This window comes from Gavialis gangeticus, unplaced genomic scaffold (genome assembly GCF_001723915.1).
Source record: "Gavialis gangeticus isolate Ggan-Ray unplaced genomic scaffold, GavGan_comp1, whole genome shotgun sequence".
NCBI classification, from domain to species: domain Eukaryota; kingdom Metazoa; phylum Chordata; order Crocodylia; family Gavialidae; genus Gavialis; species Gavialis gangeticus.
In genome coordinates, this window is record NW_017729012.1 from 7086919 (window position 1) to 7110313 (window position 23395).

Below are 23395 nucleotides of genomic sequence, written 5' to 3' on the forward strand. Positions count from 1 at the left end.
AACCTATACCTTTTGTCAACTGGTTAAATTTGGGACTCTATCTATATCTGTAGATATATATATAGTTTTTTCACATGATTTTCAAACCCGGGGGGGTCCAGAGAACATCACATGAGTTTTTGAGGAAGCATCAGACCTTCTGCATGCCAACGTGAACTGAGTCTCCAAATGTCTTGACAGTCACCAGCGATGATAACCCATCACTTTAAAACGTCCAGTCCTTAAGACCAAACTAATTCAAAGGACAAAAGTCTATAGTTTTGTCTTGCAAAGGCGGTAGCATGTTTGACCTTCTCAGTCTGCTTTGATCTTGTGAGGCCACAGGGCATTAAAATATACAAGAATTTGATTATTGAAATGGTGGTGATGAACTTGCAACTGTATTTTTTTTTGTCCTTTGGAAAAAGAATCTCTCCTGATAATCAATGTCATTATGAAGCTATGGGAGGTTTTTCTAAGACCAATAATAATTTACAATTAAAGTATGATTCTGATCACTTTTGGTTTGTTTTATAAGGTATATCAAATGTTACGCACTTACTTTATTTCTGAATGTTACTGTATCCTTCAGATTGTGTTAAGGTTATGTGAGCAATTGCGTCTTTTTTTAATCTAACCTGGACATCTAATTGTCCAGATAATACACAAACAAGTACTCACAGGCTGGGGGATCCAAGGACTCATTAAAAAAGCCAAGGAAATGCTCTGGGATGGATCCTCAGCTGATATAAATTAACGTAGCTCTGTTAACTTCAGGGGAGCTGTGGTGATTTATACCAGCCAAGGATTTCTACCTCATCTTCTTTCTCATGTCTTCAGCTATGTTCAATTACTTGGATCACTGCCTCTAACCTTTAATCAAAACTTAACGAAGGATTGAAATCCTCCTGATGAGGGAAAGTGGGATTGTGTACATTAGCACAGGCTTCTTTATATAACATGCTGGATAAGCGTTTATCATCCACTTCTAGCTGCCAGTTCATAGAGAGAATAACAACCTACTCTTGCTGCCAGCTAGTGGAGTTACTCGGATAGGCAAGGTGGGAGAGGCCTATATTTTTGGTACTTGAAAAATGTAAACTTCAGTCCCCATCGACAGCATCCAAGGGGGACTATTGAATGTACAGTTTTGGATGTTTCGTGTAGTTCTCCTATACCACATCTTCCCCCAAGGTGTTAAGACCCTTTTTCTCCCTCACTCCCTGTTACATCACATTTCCAAAGTCGGAGTGGAAGGAGCTTGGGCATCCCATAAAGGAATCCCTTGGATTGCCATAATAATAGTTTATTTGGCACATTTTATTAGTGTCAGCCTTCACCAGTGCACAGTTTGATACGTGCCACAGAGGGCACATCTACACATTCATTAATGCGCTTTTGGTAATGCGCATTAAATTTAGCACTTCCATGGTGGGGTACTAGAGACAGGCCCATTAGCCTATTGTAATGCACATTGGCAAAAGAGCATCGGGTTTTTTGTGTGACGGTTTAATGCCCATTGAATAGGCTAATGCACATTAAAGCGCACGTGTAGACGGGCCCAGAGCCACCTGGCTCTGTCTTTCAGCAGCGAGGTGTATTACCACCAAAACTGTCAGTTTGATGGCAAGTGACAAAGTTGCAGTGGGCGCTCAAGGCAAAGGCAGCTCTTAATAAATACATTAAAGCATTTATATTTTGACCTTATGCCAGACTCACACTCAGACAGGACAAGCTGGGAGTTGAAAATGTACTTTGTCAAGACTCCTTTGGCTGATCCTGTGGTAAAGCAGGACAGCCTTGCTCTGAGGAAATGCAGATCCTTTAGAAAGGAGAGTAAAAGGTCAAAACTAATCCAAAAGGACAAGCCGTGTATGTCTGTGTGTATATTGGGTTTCACATATGAAATCCAGTCATGATAAAGCTGATGGCTTTAGAAACATCTACTTTGATTAATGAAAACATAGTTCTCATCGACTATGGGTTTCATACTTCAGAGTTCCTCCTGGATTTAGAACTGTAAGTTTTGCTTATTCATATAACGTGCAGGAAACTCTTTTTTTTAATGAATGGGGACGGGGGTGTTAAAAAAAACAGCAAGATTGCAACATTGGTGCTACAGAGAAGCCAGATAATCAGGAGGAAAATTAACAAACAGCAGACCTTTCGTTCTGCAGTTTACCATACAGTTTACATTCTTTCCTCTATGTGTGTTTTTCTCCTTGGAAAGATTTATGCATTTATGAAAATATCTCGCTGCCTCGGCTCTGAAAATTGCTGTCCCGCTCACACGTTAAAACCCGAGCCATCGCCATAGTCACTGATCTGCATTTTAAAACCTGAACCATCGCCATAGTAGCTGATGGTTTCTTTGGCCAGTGTTCCTGATGACTTGCAACGCTCTTCCTCACTGAATACTTCGCAAAACTCTAGCCAGTGGCTTTGGAGGAGCCAGCTGAGACGTAAGCTCTGCTGATGCTCAGGTTCAAATGCAGCAAGTGCTGTGGCTTTGGCCCTGTAGTGTCCGTTGCCCTGAGATGTTACCTCTGTGGACGAGGGATGGGAAGGGGAAGGCCCTGGGCAGTGTAACGAGTGGTCTCCCATGAACAGCAGCACAGAAGCCTTTGATGTGTTTCCTTCACCCAGCCAGCTGCACCCATTTGTCAGCAGTGAAAACACTTGTGGCTTCACTGTATTTAGGCCCTTCGGTGCCACCACAGGCCTATATTTTACTCTCCCTCCAACATGGGCGCTGTTTTTCTCTATGCATAAAGGGAAATAGCATTTGCATAAAGAATAGCATTTGCATAAAGGGAAAAAGCATTTGCACCTGTAACAAAATGGGCTGCTAATAAGGGACTGGGGAGCACTCTCAGCCTCAGCTCTCCAGGGTTTCAGCATTTGAGAGGTCTCATCACCTTGTAGGCTAAGCACGCAGACAGCAAAATACACATTAATTAAATGAACAAGCAGGATGCAGGACTGGTGAGTAATGTCCTGTTTATAGCAAAACCGCGAGCCATTTTGGAAAAAGAAACTCCGTGGGAGGGAAAGATGACAGGAAAATGGCCTTACTCTCAAATGTGGTCTCGGCGACCACTTCCAAAGCCAATCGCTGACACTTTACCCTTGATTTATTAAAAAGGGGGGGGGGTGAATTGTGGGTGAAGTGTGTCACACATGAGCTGAAGTGCACATGCCTCGCGTGAATTAGAAAGGAATCTGCGAGCTAGGGACTGGGGAGAAAAAAGGTAGCATGCTGCTGAGCGTGACCATGGGTGTAGACGTTAAATATGTGGCAGGTCGGGGAAGAGTCCATTTCCTCTACGCTTAAAAAGGGAATTTGCACAGATCCTTCTTCAAGTAAGTATTAAAGACTAGTGCTTTGTTGCAGTCCCCCTGGAGTAACAAAGTTACGGCATGAAAGTGAATTGGCAATGCCACAGGAAAGTTCCAGCATTAACTTTTAAACGTGATATGCTATAATTAGACTCATTACCTGGGGCAGGGAAGTTTCATACGCACCCATGGGAACCCGTCTCGTAGCTCAGAGCTTTACAGCCAACTTTTCGACGCTCATATTGCGGCTACCAAAATTTGCAGTCCAGAATGGGCCGGGACTCTCTTCAAAGTCCATCCAAGTCACTTAGTTAGCCAGAGAAGGTAACTGCGCCGTGACGGGAAGCATTTCCTTTCCCTGGGGGACTCTCTCGATAGCACTTCCGGACTTGGCCTTCTCCAGCCAATGAGAGTCAAGTCGATGTCTCTTTCGGGGACGCATCTTTTATTGGTTAAAATTCGCGGCTCCTTTCCCTTTTCTATTTACCCTGTTATTTTCCTCGTGCTGATGTTGCAGTATGGAAGGTGAGGCTCAAAACTGTCAAACCATTTAATAGACCCATAACTGTGTTTTTGGAGCGCAGATTCTGTTTTGATTTACGGTGCCTTGGAAGGCAGGAAATGGAGCTACTTGATTTCATATTTTAACCAAAGCTGGCCAGAGGTTTCACACACAAAAAGAAAAGAAAATTTCCCCTGGCTTTTGAATGAAAGAATCAGGGTGAAAGATTCAGCTTAGCTATTTTGACTTGGAAAAATAACATACTAGAAGTATTAAAATATTTTGAAATGCATTTTACTACTAATTTTTTTTTCAGGGAAGAAAATGAGCTGATACGGTTTTCTTGGTATTTGGTTGCTGTCGTTAACTGTGAAAATAAAGGAGGTTTCCAAGGCCTTGGGATTTTTTTTCCCCCACCGTGGCACTTAACTCGATTTCCTTCTATAGTGAATATCTGAAACCATTGGAATGTTATAAGCCAGGCATTTTGGGATGAATAAGAACAGAAACCGGCCCACCGGCACATTTGAGGAATTAAGTGAAAGACATAGGTCCTGATTCTGCTCTTACTTGCAATGGTGTAGCTGTAAGGACATCAGTAGAGTTATTAAAATGCACAGCTAGTGGGTGAAGAAAATGAGGTGTATAAAAGCAAACTCTGCTTGTAGACTCTTTCTGTTAAAATTGGAGGGTGTCGCACGTGTGTATCACGGAGCAGAATTACCCCATGCCATCCTGGGGCAGGATAAACGTACTACAACGACAGAGCAAGGCGTTTGGACCCCAGCTGCAAACTTAAGATCCAGCTCTGCTTCTTCAGGTTGAGTGTGGCTTGTCATCATGTATTTGTATTATTGCAGATGATTTGGCCCCATGAGTTGGACAGCGGATGTCTCACCCATGTATGGCTGGAGTCACAGTGGTCCAATCTCTAGTATGTAAGGAAAGAGAGAAACTTTCTGTTCAGTTCAAAGAAGCCAGCCCATATGGCGACATGCTGGACCCATTTGAAGTCACAGGAACTTTTTAGATTGACTTCCGCGAAGCCAAGATTTTACCCATCATTTTTGGATGCTGAATTAGTACCTTGCTTTGCTGGTCCCAGATAAATTTCTTGTGCTGGATTGGAGCCTGGTGCGCCGCCAAAGAAATGATAGCACTGGATGAAGCATAGCAGAAAAAAGCTTGATTTCACACATCATGCTCTTATTTTTGTGGCTGTCAGGAAGGTTTCAGCAGTTTGTCAGTAAACACACCCTTCAGAGTCTGCATTTCATCAAACATTTTGTAATCCCTTTAATCAGCACCATGTTTGTTCTTACCTTATTGGTATTGCCTTTAACTTCCGGCTGCATTGGCGGATTTTGAGAGCAGAATAATGTCTTAAATCATATTCATAAGCCATATCCTGCTCATTGATGAGAATTTTGATAAGCTGCCCACTGAAATGCCAGAACTTTTTTGGAAGGCGTGTTGACGAAGAGAGGGTGGAGCAAATAGCAAAATGAGATTATCGATTTCATAAATAGCAGGGATTGGATTAGCCACTCTTAGTTAAAATATGATACCTTAGCTTGCTTGAGCCACTGGCAATGGAGCACGAAAAGCAAAGCATCTCAAGGCTCCTCGGAAATAACGAGTCCATCCGTGAGCTCGCAGCTTCTGAGAACCGTTGTCCAAAAGCTTAAAAATATCCAGGACTGACTTTGATTTCTGAGGCAGTGGCCAGGGAGATCAAAAGGCACATGGCAACTAGGCTTGCTGCCCCTGGAGGAATTCAGGATTAGCTTTCTACCTCGACGCTGGCCAAAAGCGGTGATTTGGGCCTCACAGTACCAAAGGACCCAGATGTTTGAGATTAGGCTCCATTTCATGCTCCCGCCCAATGTCTCGCCTCCTTAGCTCTTTTGCAGTTCATCTGCGTGTTGCTCCTTATGTGCATTCGGTTTAATAAGCCAGCGTTATAATAAAGTCCGAATCCATTTATGGAGCCCGGCACCGGACGTAAAGCTCTCTTTTTCTGTTCTCCTCCGGGTGTTATTCAGAGGGCTGGCTGGGTGACTCAACCTGACGAAACACATTGCCCGTCTTGCACACGTAGTATGGAAAAGGAGTGAAAAGGGAGGAAAAGATAAAGGCAGAGAGCTGCCTGAGCTTTTTTGAGTTTATTTTACAAGAAAGCTTTCTGTGCAGTTAATCCCCGTAACCTGCATTTACATTAACACTTGCACCTCACACATTGCTGCTAAAAACTCCTGGCAGCTCTCGGGGCCTGATTGCAGAGGTAATGCTCCACTTGTCTCCTTTGCTCTCGCTCAAGTATCTCTGGAACTGGAGACCAGCGCGCTGCAGAGTTGCTGCTTGTGCACGTATGCAGTCATCTTGGCAGCGCTTCAAAAGCCATTGGCCTTATTGTTCACATGTCTGCTCAGAAGGGCAGAAATTGTTTCGTTTCTTGCTTTCAGAGTAGGAGCTGACGCTGAATAAAGACTAGATCGCTCTAGCACAACAGGGAAGACCTGGAGGAGCTTCCAAAAGTCCTCCCTGCGCCTCACCATTGTTTGCGTTCGGTAACAAAGCTCCCGTAGGAACTAGCTGGGTCCTTCCATGGACCTCACAACAGGGACTGCCGAGGAGCAGGTGAGCAAGGCCGCTCAGGATTCGGCCCCGGTGAGAAACATAGGAATTTTTCATCGTTTCATAGTTGTTCGGGGCTGGAGGGCACCTTACGGGTTGTGAAGCCCAGCCCCCCTGTTCTGATAAGAGAAGATTAAGCACACACACAAAGGGGGGGGGGGGCTGACAACATGGAAACGTCACATCGATTTAAATACAGACTTCCCCAGCCTCACTGCGTGTTCTCAAACAGGCTTTATTTGGGGTTTCTCTCTGACAAGCTAGAAGCCGGAAAGGTCCATTAATAAGTTGAACTCCTTGGTCATCCCTCCTATAGGCGCAGCCTGGGACGCGGCCAGAGTTCAAGTGCACGGGTCACACACCAGCCCCAGACCCGGGCCGTCGAGGTCTTTTTCCGTGCTGATGGTTGTCTAGTGCCAGGAATCTGCTCCGCAGCCAGGCAAAGAGATAAATCAAAGTTTGCGCACGCTGATGAAATTCAGGAGCCGGAAGTCCCTGTTGCAGCCCATATAAATCCCTGCATGCCAGCCCCTGTGCTTTTGTCCGTGCCATTAGAGTTCAAAATTATCTGCCCCTCTTTGCTGATGTATGGATTAACTGGCTGCCCGAGTGTTTACTAACGGTTATCACCCAGTACTTTGGACGTTATCAGAGGAAGGGACGCCTGCCGCAGGCCTTGGTCTCTCACCCTTTCTATTACCACCTGTCATTGGCAGAGAGTGTGCTGTGAAGCTGTACAGTCACAGCGTACAAGCGTAGATAGTTTCTGACGGCTGATCAAAGGGGAGAACCAAAGGCCTGATAACAAGGACGTGTTTCATGTACTTTTAACTTTGAGAAACATTGGCATTTGCATTTTTTCCCCTCTGTAGGCTGGCAGAAAGCAGGCACATTAAATGCTGCATATTCAGTTACCTAATAGTTGAGTAAATGGTATGTGCTTGAAGCAACAAAGCATAACTGTAATCTTGTTCCAAGTGGGAATGATTTAACATAGGCCTTCACAGAAGACTTGCTGTATAATAAAGTAGAATAATTTTAATTTGTACTTTGAAGTGATCGTGGATTCAGAATCTAATCTTTGCATTTAGGAGAACATCCTGTACTATTTTGATTTAGGAAACAACAGCAAGTTAAGGAATTATTTTAAGCATCTCTTCTAGATACTTTAACTCCATCCGAGCAGCCAATATCTTCAGTATTGCATCACTGATTAAAGGGGCCCTGCTAAGCCTAATTTGGCCTAAAATGCCATTTTTGTAGAAACACAAAAAAATCGCACAGATCCTTAGACCAAGGAGAGAAGTCCCCACTCCACTCCCTGTTTTTTATGTATTTATTTTTTTAATTCCAGCCGGGAGATATTTTCCAAAACCAAATTAACATTCCCCTTCCCACTCCAAAATAGTTGTTGGTGGCCCAAATATATTAGTGTCGAACTGACACATGAAAGTAAAATGGATTGCAAATTGTGGCTTTTAGCAAAGAAGAACTGGGTTCGCTAGGAAAGAACGTAGTTCATCTACTGCTCAGGGGAAGAAAATACAGATTGTTTTTAAAAACTGGTTATATTCTTATTTTTTTTTTAAATAAATGGGGATGCGAATGTTTCATTTGAAGCAGGATTTTCCCTCGTGTAGTTCTGCTGACTACAAAATTTAACCTGACAGTTAAAGTTTTGCTTTTGAACGGCCCAAGATTTTATATTCATTGTGGCTGTTCATCGATGCATGTTTTACCATCATGATTTCAATGAATGGGCCAAACCCCAGCTTCCAGGTACATGGTGAGCGCCTGACCAAAATGGCGCCTCCTCTCTCGTAAGTTATCACCGTGCGGACAAGTCGCGGGGCAGCGCTTGAGTGTTGGTGCCTGCCCTCGCCAATGCGTGTCTCCCGTTTTTTGTTCAAGGTGCCTTTGATCGGAGCGTGACCCTGCTGGAAGTCTGCGGGAGCTGGCCGGAGAGCTTCGGTCTCCGTCACATGTCTTCCATCGAGCACACCGAGGAGGGGCTTCGAGAGCGTCTGGCTGATGCCATGTCCGAGTCGCCCAGCAGGGACATAGTGGGATCAGGAACAGGTACAAAGAAGAGGTGTGATCAGAGATCACATACAATGGTGATTTTTTTTTTTTTTTTTTAAACTCGTTACAATTTTGCTTTCCTCTTTTCTTTGGTGGTGTTGGTGAGGGGCTTCTCCAAACCGGGGCGTTGTCCTTTAGAGAGAGAACGTGACTAAGGGACAGAATAGGGCCAGTCCTCGAGGTGCCTTTAAAGGCAACACCAGCCTGCTGTGGTCTCGTCCTGTGGCGATGAGCCCCCCTGAGCATCAGATGCTTCCTGCACGCTGCTGCTCATTCATTCCACAATCAAAACAATGTTTCAATTAGGGTGTGTGTGTGTAATTATGTGTTCTGCATAAAGCCGCTGTAAAGTGCTGGTTCTGTAATCCAAATTAATCCATCTTCATCACTGTCCATTATATTGATAAATCACACCGTCTATTTACATAAGCAGAATGGCACTTCCAAGGTTATGCTGCTCCTAGGGGGCCCGGGGATAGGATATGTTATGCAACGTTAACGCTCTGAGTTTATGATGTTTTTATTTTCTTCGTTCCTGTCGACTGTTCTAAAAATACCCTCTAGCAGAAAAGCCGCATCCATCTTTGGTCCATGCCCCATTTGTGTTGAGACTGGCAGCTAATATCAGTGGTAGCTTCTAACATCAGCTGCCAATTCACTTGTCACTGTGTTGGCAAGATGCCTGGGAAATGAGAATGAACTACGCCAGTAATGACCTAACATCGTAGCATACTGACATCCTATAAGGGCCCTGTAGACTGGAAGCTCTCTTGTTTTCAGCTCTGTCCCTGGGGTACTCCTGAGGGTTTTTCATTACACCAACTTCTCTTTAGTCCCCTTTGATCATTAGTCCAACTTTAGAGGACTGAACTTGAGCCCCATCAGTCACTGTTGAGGAGCATGAGACGATCCATCCGAGCTTTGCCACCATGGTGCTGCCAGCTCCTGCTGTCTTGAGGAAGACGATGCTGAGAGTGGGAAGTCAGGCCTTGACCTCCGTCATGTTGGCTCAGATAAATAATGTGGTTGCTGGGTTGGTTCAGAAACAACCTTTATATCCCGCACTTGAAATTCCTGAACCGTTTCCATCCTTGCCTCACTTATCTGCTACTGTTGAGTGAAGATGGGATCAAATTAGTTGGTAGTTGACAGAAAGGTGTAGTCGAAGCACCAGACCCAGGCTCCCATTCCAGCACTGGTATCTATTCTCACTTACTTGCTCTGCTGGACAAGTCATTTTGACTGGGTTCCCTCATCTGAAGGACAAGGATAGCAGCACTCGAAAGGGTGGCTCTGCAGCTTAATCAGCCCATCTACCAAGTGCTCTGAGCAGCCAAATGCTTTATATGTTGAATTGCTCATTGACACCAGCCACTGGAAGTTCAGAAGAGCAACCTCTTCCCAGCCTGTGCACTTGACAGCTCTCTCCCAGCCTGTTGTAGGACAATGGCTGCTCTAAAGGCCAAGGCAGTGTAAAGAGGTTAGGTGCAGGTGGCTAATGACACTGCAGTTGGTGCAGACTGGTCCCTGGCCCTCAGCTAGGTCTTATACAGGCCTTAGTGACCCTTGAGAATATGGGGCCAGGTTTTCTTCTGTGACTGCTTTTGCACCATGCATCCAGTGTAGTAGCTTGGCTCTAAAACTGGCTTGAGTGGCCTAGGGAGGAGCTATCCTAATTTGAGGAGGCTCTTCCAAGCACTGTAAAGGCAACGTCATCGCTCAAACACCATTCAGCCTCCCTGCTACCAGCACAGCAGGGAAAAAAGAGAAATGACTAGCAATAAGGGCAGCCTTGCTGGAAGGCCTCTGCCCTTTGCCCTTAGCTACATGGGGCTCTTACAACCTGACGATATATCTACAGCCGTCATCAAGCTGCAGGAGGGTCAAGGGACTGCAGAAGTGAAATGAAAGCCATCTTTGGACACACCTCCTCGTCTTGCACACTGTCCTGCTTAATTCGGATCTAGTATCTGGCTCACAAGCACGGGAACTGCAAGAGCTCTGATTCAAAAGGGTCAAAAATATAATCTTCTCATTTACGAGAACCTCTGCGTGCAGGACCGCTCCATGGTTACGGGTAATTTCCGTGGAGCCTCGTGCTGTAGAAACTGATGCGTGTTACTTAAGTTACCGTAAGTGCTCCCAAGAACTGTGATGTTTGCACATGATAAAGCAGACAATAAGCAAGTGATGTGGGGCTCTGTCGTCCTCTCAGTTTCATCAATGCAACCCTGTTGATTTGGGGGGGTAGGGGCAGCTCCGGTGGGGTTACATGGATGCAACTAAGATGAAGTGTAGACCCACGATTTGTAGACTGTAGAAGTGCTGTAAGGCTGAAAGCAAAGGTGAGCCATGTTCAGAGGGAAGCTTTCATTGAGCTGATGGTCATCCTGAGAGACTTTTCCCTTCTTCCCTCTGCCCGCACCCAGGCACATAGGGCATTTATACACATACGTTATCACGCTGTGACGCACCAGAGAGCCGGCGCGTCAGGGCAGACTCGATTAATCAAGCTGACGCACACTGTGCTGCATCGCATGCAGTTGTATAAGTGGCAAAATGTGCGTCCGCGCACAGAAAATGATGCGTTTCAGTGCCAAAGCGCGCCGCTGCCATTTTCTCAGCGCTGACACGCATTTTGCGGCTTATACAACTGCATGTGCTGCAGCGCCAGGCGCTTTTAGAAGTGGCCAGCATTGCGGTGCAAGCGTGCGTACAAATGCCCTTAAATCTTCATGTAGATCAGTTTTCTACAGAGGAAAATACATGCCACTCGTAAGCATATCATAGCTCAGGAATGGGCAGTGTGGGCATTACCCAGCTTTCCTGTGATTTATTATAGGCGTGACCTCTCTACCCCATTATTGTTATGTTCTCTACTTTTTTTTTTTGTGCCTATTACAGGATTTTCTCTAATCAGTAATAGATTTTCTTCTCAGGAAAGGGGACTCTGAGCTGCAATCCTGTCAAATTGGCCTTGATGCAGATGAGCAAAACAGGTTGCTGAAGGCTCTCTGTTCCCAGTCCTTATCAACTCTTGAACTTATCCCCCTTGCCAGTCCTCAGTGGCTTTGTGTAGTATTGTATCCCACTCCGTTGACACGTGGAAGACCCCATTTGCTCAGGGTATCATCCGGCATCATTAACGCGGGGTGGTTGTTCTCAGACAGACTGGCAGCCAGCCATTTGCCAGACAGCCGTGTATCACATTAAAGCATTAGCATCTATATGTTGGCTGGCAAGTAGAAGAAAGATAAATGGAGGGTTGATTGCCCCTGATCTGAAAAAGCAGTGTCCTTGTTGGCTCGTAGTAAGAAGCATTATTGTAAGTGCCAAGAAGCTGCCCACATCTTAACAGACCTAGGCTGAACTAACTGTCTTTAAAAAACCCCCAGCACATTTTAGCATGGCTCTCACTTGCCAGAATCCCCTTCTGCCCAATCAGCTGGATTAAGCGATGGCAAGGATGTCTGCACTGAGGAACGCCGTACATTGGTTTCCTTGCACACCCGATCGCTTTCTATATGATTACCGATCCCAAATACAGTATTTATAGTTCTGCACTGGACCCCAAATGATACCATGTATCATCCCCAGCTCAAATTATCCTAGAAGTGACTTGTTTGGACTTGAAGTGATGGTTTTAATCCTGGTCGATGCTCTGTGAGTTCTTTGCAGGTGCAAAGTTTAAAAGTGATCTTAAAAACCTTTCCTGAAATGCCCCAAAATCTGACATGAACCAAGCACAAAAGAATAAAAGCAACTCGCACAGAGTCAAAAAATTACACGCTGCTGCTTTGTGCTCAGTACCAGTGGATGGACAGAAGTAAAAATGGACAGCAGAAAGAATAGGGAGACATTACCAAGTGCTCAATTGTCTCTGACATGCACTTAATGGCATGAGATAAATAGATTCTTTTAATGCCTTAACTGTTAGGACATAGCTGGCATGTAGATTTATATAGTAATCAGGATTGATACAATAAAATAGTACAGATGAAACACATGCTCACAATCCAGAGGTCCATTTTATGCCGTAGATATTGAATAATGAATTCTTTGTTTCTTACCTACCCCATTTCTTTGAAACGCAGCAGCAGCACTGCATTATTTGGTCAGGAGTGCTAGGTACTTGTTAGTTAACAGCAGTCAGTGTAGCTTCTGGTTGTATCAGAAAGCATCAAACTGGCAGACATTAGGAACATGAGGAACAATCATGCACTGGCAGGGAGATGAGCTAGATGGCCGAATGAGTCTTTTCCATCTATGAGTCAGGCTGGATGCCAAGGGCTGTCGGACAGTGGATGGGAGAAGAACCAGGTCTGGAAAAGGACCAAAAAAATCTACTTTCTATATGACTTGAATGATAGCTCTAGTCACACAGCAAGTCAACTTGATTGGGAAACCAGCTTTCGTCCCTGTTATCCAATTATCCAGACAACCCGTGTCTATCTTAAGTGGAGTCTGTTGTATATAAGCTGTCAGCCCGGATACACATTTAATTCCAAAAAAAGGCGTAAATTGGCCTAGATGCAAAAAACCAAAACAGATGTTTTTGCCATTGCAATTTTTGTTAAGCTCTGACTAAAAAAAAATCAGCCCATGCAATGTTCGTGGTCAGTGCCCTCTCTTGTTTACAAAGTTTCATTTTTGAGCAACCACAACATTTATATTGGAAATACAGCTCCTGAGCTTGTGTCGTGGCTTCCACATGGCATTTAAAAAAAAATAAAAAGTATTGCTGACACTGATTTATGGAGGGGTGACTGTCTCAAGGAGAGAAGTCTCTATAAAACTATTGAGCTCAACTTTGACATGCAAAAATTGCCAGCCAATGTAAGAAATTTTTCCCCCCTGAAAAATAATTGTGGCCAGTAAATCCTTTGATATGCAAGCCCTCGGCATGCGCATTTCATAAGCTTCCAAATGCTATATAGATCATAGTCCATCATGTATAGATGGACCATATAACCGCAGTCCCCCAAAGTGTATTTCTTTGTGGTTGATTTTCTTTCTTCCATTGACTCATGGTTGAAAACTTGATGCTACCGTTCATTGCCAGGGGCCTGTTATTCTACCAGATGCAGTACTACCAGTGAATTGTTGCCAAAGTCAATGGAACCACATAGGGGTAGAATCTGGCAATATATAATTTAAAGTTCACATCAATATGCTCATCTGCTAAAACGTCTCCATTAAACTGTGTCTCTCGGCCTAAATATAATACGGTTGACCCATATTCACTTTATATTGACCAAAAATATAATCATTCACATGATCTTGCAAACCTTGGAACCCTTTCCTAGCTGCATATTTGTAAGATGCTTCTTTGGAGGCACACATACTTTCTTACACGTTGGGAAATACGCAGTGCCTTGCATTCGTTCACTCTGCATCCCAGGTCGTACAGCCAAAGACGGTTTCTCTCTTTTAATCTGGGTCCCTCACCAGGAATAGAGCAGGCTTGAACTAAAATCCTGTATTCAAACAACAAGCCCCACATCTTGTGCCCAGCTTCAGTAAGACATTTTGCCTAGACTAAGTTTTTATCACAGCCATCATTATGGTCAAGAAACCTCATGAAATTAGTACAGAACAGTAAGAACGTGGGGTTTAGTGTAGAATGGAAAAGGGCATGTTTTAAGTCAATTATAGGGTGACTAGAACTGAGACATTAAGATTGATTTTCTTATGCAAAGCCCTGGACTCAATCAAATAGCAATTTTGGAAGTTTCAGAATAGAAAAGGCCCTGAGCAAAAAAGCACAGAGAGGGATTTTTGTGCATGTCCCACAGGACGAGTCTTTTCTGGATTCCTTCTGATCTCCAGGAACCATCTCATAATCCGATGAATGCAGTTGGTTTGATTGAAGCTCATAGTCTGCCTCAACCTCCTAATCTGATTAATGGAATGAGATAAATGGAGCCAACAGCGCCCTTTTTTAATTAGCGATTGCCCCTCACCAGGACCCTGGATCTGAGTTTTAGGAGAGCTCCAAAATTGAACTTGTGACTGCCTGTTACAGCCCCCTGCCCGACCCCAGACCCGAGTACCTGACAGAAGGGAAGCTGTCTTTGAGCCCTTATGTGAATCTTGTATTTTGGGTCCATCGCTAAAGTTTAGACATGAAGTCCCAAGTGTTGCTGTGCACATTTATTCACTTCAAAAATGTGTGTCTCACTAAAATCGACAAGCAATGAGCCTCATCCCTGCCCATCCCAGCTTAATTCAACTCCTCTGATGTTGCACTGCTTCTCTAGAGGAAGAACGAGTAGGTCACGAGCCGTGGGTGAGAAGACGGGCGGATGAGTAGACACCTGGGTTTCGATGTGTATCCAAGGAATGGGCTAGACGCAGCGATGCAGCGTGAATGATAAATGGTTAAAATAGGATCCCCCTCCACTCCTCCCTCTGCCCCTTTTCTTCCTTTGACTGAGGCAATGTTGTGCCCTTCGTTTTCTCGGCCTCTCTCAATTCCAGCCTTGAAGTGGGAAGCAGGGAGACAAGAATTCAGCATAATTGATTTTCCCTATAAAAAGCATTTTAGATAATAAGATCTCTGCATAGATTCAGTGGAAAAAAGAGCTTGGGCAGCAAGTCCACAGGCATGGCAGGAAACATTTGTACTAAAAAGTGGCCTTTGAACTTTTGAGGCATTTAACCCAGGCTTGGAAACCGAATCTTGCTCTCAAGAGCACAGTGCGATTTACTCCCTCCCAAAGCTCATTTTAAACTACGTCTTTTGATACATTTTACTATATTAGCCTCCTTAAGGCATACAGCTTTCAAAGCCCTGCCTAGGACCATCACGCGTTTACCACTCTTGCATCCCAAAGGGGTTGTCATTCACGTTTCCCAGTGGCGTAAGGGACTCTAGGGACAGCCTTCGCACTCTGCAGACATCGGTGTGCGACTCCCAGCATTGCAGCCGGCGGAAATGGGTGCATTTTAACTTGCGGCTGTGGAGCTGCACTGATTTCTGCCGGCTGAGGATTGGCCCGGTTTATCAGACCGCCTGCACGCACGTCTCTGTCCGCAGACGTACGTTATTTAGTGCAGCCTGATAGCTTTTTAATACAGCCCTTTGATGAGGGCTGTTTAACTTGACGACAAAGTTTCATTTTTTCAGTGTGATTTTTTTTTTCCCCCTGTTGTTGTCGTTGCCCTCCCCGTGCTTTCGTTTTATGTAGGGTCTGCATGTTTTTATCTCCACCCTGTATCTGTTTTCATGGGCTTTATGTCTCCGCGCACAGAATATGTGCATCTGTCTTAGCTAGTAAGCTACATATGTCCTGCTAAGTACATCAGATACCCTCATGCTGACTTACCGCTCTCTTCATCCCTGGACCAAACGAGCCGCATAAGTGTGCATTTTATGTGATTCTCCATAACCCTTCCCAAAGCAGACCCCTTGGATAGCACTGCCGGGCCAACAGAGGCATTTTTAATAACTGTTTCCAAATCCGTGGACTCTTGGCTATCAGCTGCTTTGAAACCTGCCAGGGACGCTCCAGCCATAGTCTGCCCAACGAGCCATTTCCTCCCAAGCTCCCCTTAGACACGCAGACCTTGGAAAAGAGCTACAGTATCTTTTGACTGACGTTTCCTTGGGGTTATTGAGGGGAACTCTGAAGGGAGACAGTGTTGATACTGAAATGTTTTCAATGTGAAATTGGGTGCGTTGCCATTCAGAGAAGCAGCTGTAAATGCGGGGATGCTTCCAAAGAGGGTCAAAATGCCCACCAACAAATGTGGCTTTCTACCATTCGATAAGGTGGCGGTCAACTGCATTTCTTGATAATCGCTTGTTGTTTGGGGGAAAGTCCGTTTTTTCTTTCTTTCTTTCTTCTTTTTTTTTTTTTTTTAAAGGGTTTTTTTTTAAAGACCTATTTTATTTTTGATGCAGACACAGCCGTTGAAGTAGCAGTAAAAAACATCTCCACAAAGAGGCACATGGCTTTGAAATGTTTTGGTATGTAACATAACTGTATTGTTCTCAGGTCTTAACTTTTGCACAAAGACTATTTCTCCATGTTTTGACAAAGCAAAAACCCTGGGTCAGATTGGAAAAAGGTTTGAAGCAATGCCCGAGCCATACAGAATATCATAACAAAGGGATGGGTGGGGGGAAATGTGAACGTTTTAAATCATTTCACAAGTCACATTGTTGTATCTCTCTTCTTAACTGAACAAGAGTTTCTTTGATTTTTTTTTTTAAGTCAAATTTAGGATTCTGCTGTTCAGAGCAGGGAGGTCACAAGGCCCTAATGCATTTAGCATTGACTGCCCTCTCTTGTAGTGCGTCTATTAGTCAGTAATTTGATTTGTACCTATTCATTTGCAGTCCCTGCAGGAGCTCTGAGCTGGCCCCAAGTATAATTGGTGCTGTCTCTATTTTTACATCATTAGATTAGCCCCGACTCCTGGCCACTTGTTGTCTGCGCTTGTCTGTCCATTTATACAACCTAATGTAACACAAAATTCATTACTGATCACATTACTTTCAACTCTGAAGCCAGCCTTGTGATAAACATTTGGTTAACCCTTTCTTGCCAGCCTGCGGGCCAGGAGGACAAATGCACTTTTCCTGTCCAGGAAAATCGATACCGTCATGAAACAAAGTGCAGTGCCATTTCTAGATTTGTCATTCCTCTTGGAGAAAGAAATGGTGGGATGGCAGAGGGGGTCGGGAAATGTCTGAGTTGATTCACCACTGGGCTGTACACTCCCATCACCAGCTTGTGCGCGAAGCAAGCCCAGCCGTGCCCTTTCCGGTATCATAGGAAGAAGCAGGCCCATATAGGGCGAGCACTTAATTTGAAGCTTAATTTCTTAATCATTGTTCTCCAAGTGTTTCAGATCTTCTGTGCGGGCTGTAATCAGGTTACGAAATGATTGGAACTGGACATTTCCCTTCCGTTGCTTTGTCTCAGAGCAGTTAGCAGGCAAACAATTGACTTTCTCCTAAGAGATTTGTTGTTGTTGGGTTTTTTTTAAGTGATTAAGTAAATTATTTTCCTTACCACAAGACACCAGCATTTCATCTGAGATGGTAAGCAGCCTGCCTTTTAGCTTGGCTTTGCTCATCTGCATTGATGTGCACTGGGGACCTTTTAAAGCAACAAGCTTTTTTGCATCCTTGGGGCTCTTGACATTGATTTCAGTGGGAACAGGAGCACGGAGGTGCTCTCTTGTGTCTCATCCTGCAAGGGGCCTTTTAGTTGCATCAGGCCCTTAGAAGGCATTTGCAGTTTAATCAAGCCTATTTCTATATTCCCCAAACCTGTTGGGTTTTAGTAGGCCTCTAAGTTCTTTTTTTGAATCATGCTGGCCAGGTTGAAAAGCTCTCATTTTACTAAACCTTCCCTTTACGAGCCAAAGCTCTGGAAAATGAGATGGGGGCCACTTCTGCACTAGCCATGTGCAGTCAACTGTTTTGTGTAAGAGGACTTTCCCCGTCTCTGCTCCCTACAGTTCTTTCAAAGCCTCTTGCAAGCGTTTGCATGTAGGACACAGCATGGGGTAGGGGAAATATATGTTTCTAGATAGGCATAAATGGCCCCTATCATCCAGTGTCTGAATCAGATGGAAGTTTATATAGGTGTTTTATATGCCAAATCCTATTCTGGGTGGCAGTGTGATAGAGGAGTGAAGGCAAAGCCAGCACACAGGTCCTGCAGGCCCAGACATAAGCATGAGTTTTTAAGCAGCAACAATGTGTGCGTATGCCATCTACTAGCTGGCACGTGCCACTGGCAGTGTGGTGGCACAGTGGGAGGGGTGTCAGTGGACCGACCTTCTGCTTCCAGCTCTGGCACTGACCTGTTTTCTGCTGTCAGGCAAGCATGTGCGCCTTTGTTTTGCCAGCTGTAGGATGGGGAGAACTCCCCATTTAGCAAAGCAATTTGAGATCAGCAAAGAACATGCTACTTAAGTGCCACAGGCCTAGTTCATCCCAGCGCTACCTTCAGTGTACGTCACTCTGCAGCCGTTGAACCCGCTGCACCAACATCACTGCTGTTCAGTAATGCAGTGAAGAGTCATGCCCTCAGCAGTCTTTTGCCTGAGGACATGAAGCTCAGGCAAGCGGGCTCCTCTGCTGGATGGAGGGATCTTGCTTAAACCATGCAAAGCGGCTGCCAGAACCCTCTCACCCTTTGCACGGGTGCCCCAAAAGTGGACAGACTACTGCGGTTCGGCTGCTGTTGGAGGTACGTCTCAAAGGGGCCACACAAGGAGACTGCATCCATCGCAGGCGTACCCAGACCAGTGGGAGCAGACTGTAACTGCTGCTATAGTCCAGGCAGCAGATGGTCCAATGGTGATGGGACTAGGTGTGCAACAGAGACAAGGAAAAGCCCAGAGTGATTTATCTCAACAGAGACCTTGCTTACAGATGCAGTCATTCAGCCTTGTGCTACCTCTCCTGCCACTTCTTGAAGGCGTGGGATTTGTCTTTTCTGGATGTGACGCTCTGAGTCTGATGCCAACAGGAGGTGCTGTCTCAGCCAGGGTCCAAAAACCACCAGCTCCCCTTGAATTCAGTGTTGCGCTCCAGATATGAAAATATTTCCCTCCCTCCATTCCTCTCAATCGCATGTAAAATATACAGCAGTAGACTTTTATTCATTAACGTTTATGGGGAAATGTTAATATTAAACCATAAGTGCAAAGCCATATCTTATTGAATTCTTCTGCTGTGTTATTGAGAGTAATTACATTTTGCATTTAAATAAAAACCAGATGATGTTCAGGACAGTCAGACAAGCATTCTGTAAGTGAGAATTTATCTTGCGATCTGGGTAAACAATGTCTCATCATTTAACAGTTATTATAAATAATGGGTTTTTAAGCACTTTGCTGGGAGTTCATATTGGCTCCACACGGGTTGCATGGAGAGAGAATTCAGTGACATCTTGCAGGCATCCGGTTAGAAGAAATCAGATCCTGAGCTCTCGTTTCAAGCAGTTGCTTTTTTTTTTTTTAATTCTGCTCTGTTTATAATCACTAAATATTTTATGCTACTGTCCCTTGACAACAAAAAAAAAAATGCAGAGATAATTCTTGAAGCGCTCTGCAAGTGGAAAAAATCAGCCCTGCTGAAGTGACACCATTTCGCAAGACGTGGAGCTTGTTTTGGGCCATAGGATAATACCGCACAGGTGGTGGTTTTAGATGGAAATTTCAAAAGAAACCCTCATCTCGGGCCCTCGTTAGGTCAGAGGGCCTCAGCCTCTTTTGCCAAGGCTGACACTGAGTTAAAAGGGATTTCTTTAAAAAAAAAAAAAAATGCTCCCTGTTTTGCTAGTATGACATTATATTACACCAAATGCCGTGGCAGTACATAGATTGGAGGGAGATTAAATGTTTTAAAAAACAGAGTGGAAAAGACATTTCCCTTCTGGTTTATTTACCTTTTTTTGCACTTCGTTCGTGGGAGACAATGAAAGTAGACGAGTCTGTCTCACATTTGCTGCTAGCCAACTTCTAACGTTTCACTTTATGGTTCCTCGTACATTAGCGGGATTCTGGTTCTCCGAGATTCGGTTACCCGGGGCACTCTTTCCTCATAAATAGCAAAAAGCCTCTGCTTCTTTAAGTCTCTAAAGTGATCTCTCACTTGGCATGCTGCACAGCCCCATAAAGAGGGAATTGTTTTTTTCCCCTGCTGATAGAAGTAGGTAGTACAATGGGCGAGCGTTTTAAAACAGCCATTCACAGTTGTGGAGTAAGAGTGAAATTCTGCCCCTTTGAAGTCATTGGGAGTTTTGCCATTAACTTCGGTGGGGCCAGGATTTCACTATAGGGGCCCGATGCTAACCCCTTTGAAGTTGATGAGACAGCCTCCTTTAAACGGGCTTTGCATCAGGCCCCGAGTTTGTATCCATGCGTTGCTGCTGGTGTTCGTGTTTAAGGGCCAGTCGGTGCCTTTTTCTGGTATTGTTTTATGGGGTGAGAAGCAAGTGGAGTAATACTGCAGCTTGGGTTCTGGAAAATTTTAGGAAAGGCCCCTTCAGTCCATGCATTCCTGGTTCAGATAAGGGATTTGCAAAGCATCTTACACAAATGCGTACAGTTGCCAAGAAAGGTAGCCCAGGCCATCATGCTGCCCCGGGACTCGAGGGGTGGCCTTCCCCCATATGCTGAACAGGGCTGTGAATACCCACAGCTTCCCCAAGAGGAGGGAGCATCCCATCTTCCTGCTTCATCCATCCCCTGGAGACCTTCCCAGCAAGTTCTTCAGACTGAGGCTGGGTGGTCAGGCAGAAACCACATCTGAAGACGATCATTAGGAGACCGAAAGACTCGTTGGCTTTCCTCCCCCCATGCACACGCACACCTGCACAGTGGGACGCATGTACGGGTGGAAGGCTGGACTTGCAACCATCATTCTCCATCCTCTTGCAGGTCTGAGCTGCCACTTAGACAGGACTCAGGGGCTGCTTTATGCACTTTTTTTAAAGCAGCGTAACAGATCTAACGCTCCATTTAAATTACGTGATGACCATGTCTTGCCCTGACAAATCTAGGCCACGCTTGGGGAGGGCTGCTGGCTGCCCATTCAAATGCGGGTGAAGACCATGGAAAAAAAAAATAGAGGCCAGCCATCGTTCCTTATCCTTGCTGTGCTGCGCCCTGACGTCAAACTGAACCTGAAGAGCTTGAAATTACTTAAGTTGCTTTTTCCGTGGGATGTGGCTAGAGGAATTCCTTGGTTGTACATTAACTCTTTGAGACTTCACACAAGAGTTATTTCCAGCTTGCAGGCTCCTTTGGTCTCAACTTCATTCACCGATTTGGCCGTGTTTTAAAATGACCAACTGAAAGAAAAAAAAAAAAGAAAGGAGACTAATACATTGAAATCAATACATGAATGATTTTAAAAAGGTTTTCGGAGGAAATGTATATCATTCTTGAAACAGCTGACAGCTGCTCTTGGCTTTCGGAAGAACAAATCCAGATATGCTGTGCTGACACCTGAGTTACAACAGATCGAATTAGGCTGCTTCCATGGAAGCTCCTTCGTACGTGCATAGTCAAGGTCAGACTTTGGTGCTACCCTGGTCAAAACTTGACCAATTAATAAAGAGGATAGAGGTGGGATTTTGTTGCACGTGTTTTAAGGCATCTTTTAGTTTCTGCCTACAAGTAAGTGAGCTCCCACCTTTTTTTTTTTTTTTGCAGACAGGGTCAGGTCCTTACACCAAGGTCAACCACTTACTGTAGGTGTAGCTGTATTTGTGGGCCTGCAGAATTGGAGCATTTTGGCAAATCGATGCATCTTTAGAAAAACTGAGCTGCTTCAAGGAGCACTGTCAGCTCACTATGTTAACCACGGATTCACAGGAGAAATGTTGGGTTTCTGATAGGGCAGAAGCACAGGTGTTTGTCTCTGTCCGTCCCAACCATGAATTACCTTTGCTTGCCAGCAAAGGGGAGAACTGTTTGTCTAAAATAAGTTCAGACGTGCCCCCCACTTCTCAGTGTTTTCCCGCAACCTGTTTAGACCCGCACAAAAATGGAAATTTGAGTTTAAGTATGTGAATGTGCAATTTAAGGTTTCTGAATGAGACTGGACCCAGGGTTGCGGGAAGACGATGAGAAAAACCTCATCCTAATGAAATTTATTTTTGAGTTTCAAGAGACTCAGTTTGCTTTGGTCGGCAACAAAGACCAAATTCTCAGCAGGTGAAACTTGGGTGTTTCAGCGATAGTATTCTCCGTTATGCCGTGTTGGGATCTGGCCTCTTGAAACTTTTGACTGCTTCTTCAAAACCCCAATTTTGATCCATTTGTGCTTTCTCCACCACAACTTGAGTTCTTCCTCCCCTCCCCTGACCGGAAGGGTCAGCGTGTCAGGAGCATGGTTTACTAGCAATTACGCCCGGGTCATTTTACTCGGCGTTACTCTAAATCGAATTCAGCAGAACTCTTCTGCTAGTCCGTAGAGACTGTCACGTGGACGCGGAGGGACAGCAGAACTGAAACGCCACGCACGCCATCTGTTGCCTGGGCTCTATGCTGCCTTATTTTTCCAACTGAGAATTGTTAGGAGGTCCAATAAGCCTAGGCAGCATCGTAAGAGGGAAAAGCAGGTCTCAGACATGAAAGGAATTGATGAAGGTTTGAGGTTTAGGCGTGTCTGAAATCCCTTATTCAGCAGATCAGTGACATGCTGCCCAGACCATGAGGTCATCGCTGTATTTATTATTTTGACACTCAGGCACTTCAGCTTTTCCACAACCAGATTCTTCAGCTGGGACTCTTTGAGTTGCGGATGGAAGAGCAAGCACTGCTCATCTCCCCACCCTGGGACTGTTTCAGGCTGCCGCCATCGGAGGGAGGTAGCCCTAACTGTAGGAGCTGTGCAGAAGCAGAGGCCCCTTTTTATTACACCGACAGCTCCTCTTGTCTTGCATGGGGATGGGAGCTTTGCAGGATCAGGTGCGCACACATTTAGAGCCCGTCTGGGTCTCAAACGTAGGGGTAAACCTGCATACTTCCTCCGAGACGTTTGGGCAATGTGCCACCCTTCCCAGCGGGGGTGGAAACAAAGTGTTGTTCAGTAACGTGCGGACTGGTAGGTGTTGTGAACATGCAGAAAGGCATTTTAATTTGCATCTCCCTGGTGGAGTCGGAGGCTGAGAGAGGGGTCACTGTTGAGCAATCTGAGGTACTCCCACAGCCCTGGGAATGAGACCAGAACCAGGAATTTTAATACAGTGTTTTCTCTGCAAATGCTTTTGGTCTGATATACACAGATGTGCCGCTTGCGTAACTGAAGATAAAAGATCATTCTGCTTACATGCATTAAAAACACACACACACACACACACACACACACACACACACACA

At 44.9% G+C, this 23395-nt stretch overlaps 1 protein-coding gene and 1 long non-coding RNA gene across 2 annotated transcripts in view; one reads left to right on the forward strand and one right to left on the reverse strand.

The window, feature by feature from the left end:
- The window catches only part of BCAS3 (BCAS3, microtubule associated cell migration factor), a 545610-nt gene that overhangs the window by 510988 nt on the left and 11227 nt on the right, over positions 1–23395 (forward strand). Inside the window, exons 24-25 of the mRNA XM_019511118.1 lie at positions 8369–8536; positions 16446–16511. Coding sequence (XP_019366663.1) covers positions 8369–8536; positions 16446–16511 — 234 coding nt within the window. The remainder of the gene's footprint in view (positions 1–8368; positions 8537–16445; positions 16512–23395) is intronic.
- LOC109293277 overlaps positions 16712–23395 on the reverse strand; it is a 29576-nt gene continuing 22892 nt past the window's right edge. The window contains exon 4 of the long non-coding RNA XR_002096287.1: positions 16712–21360. This is a non-coding gene — a long non-coding RNA (uncharacterized LOC109293277). The remainder of the gene's footprint in view (positions 21361–23395) is intronic.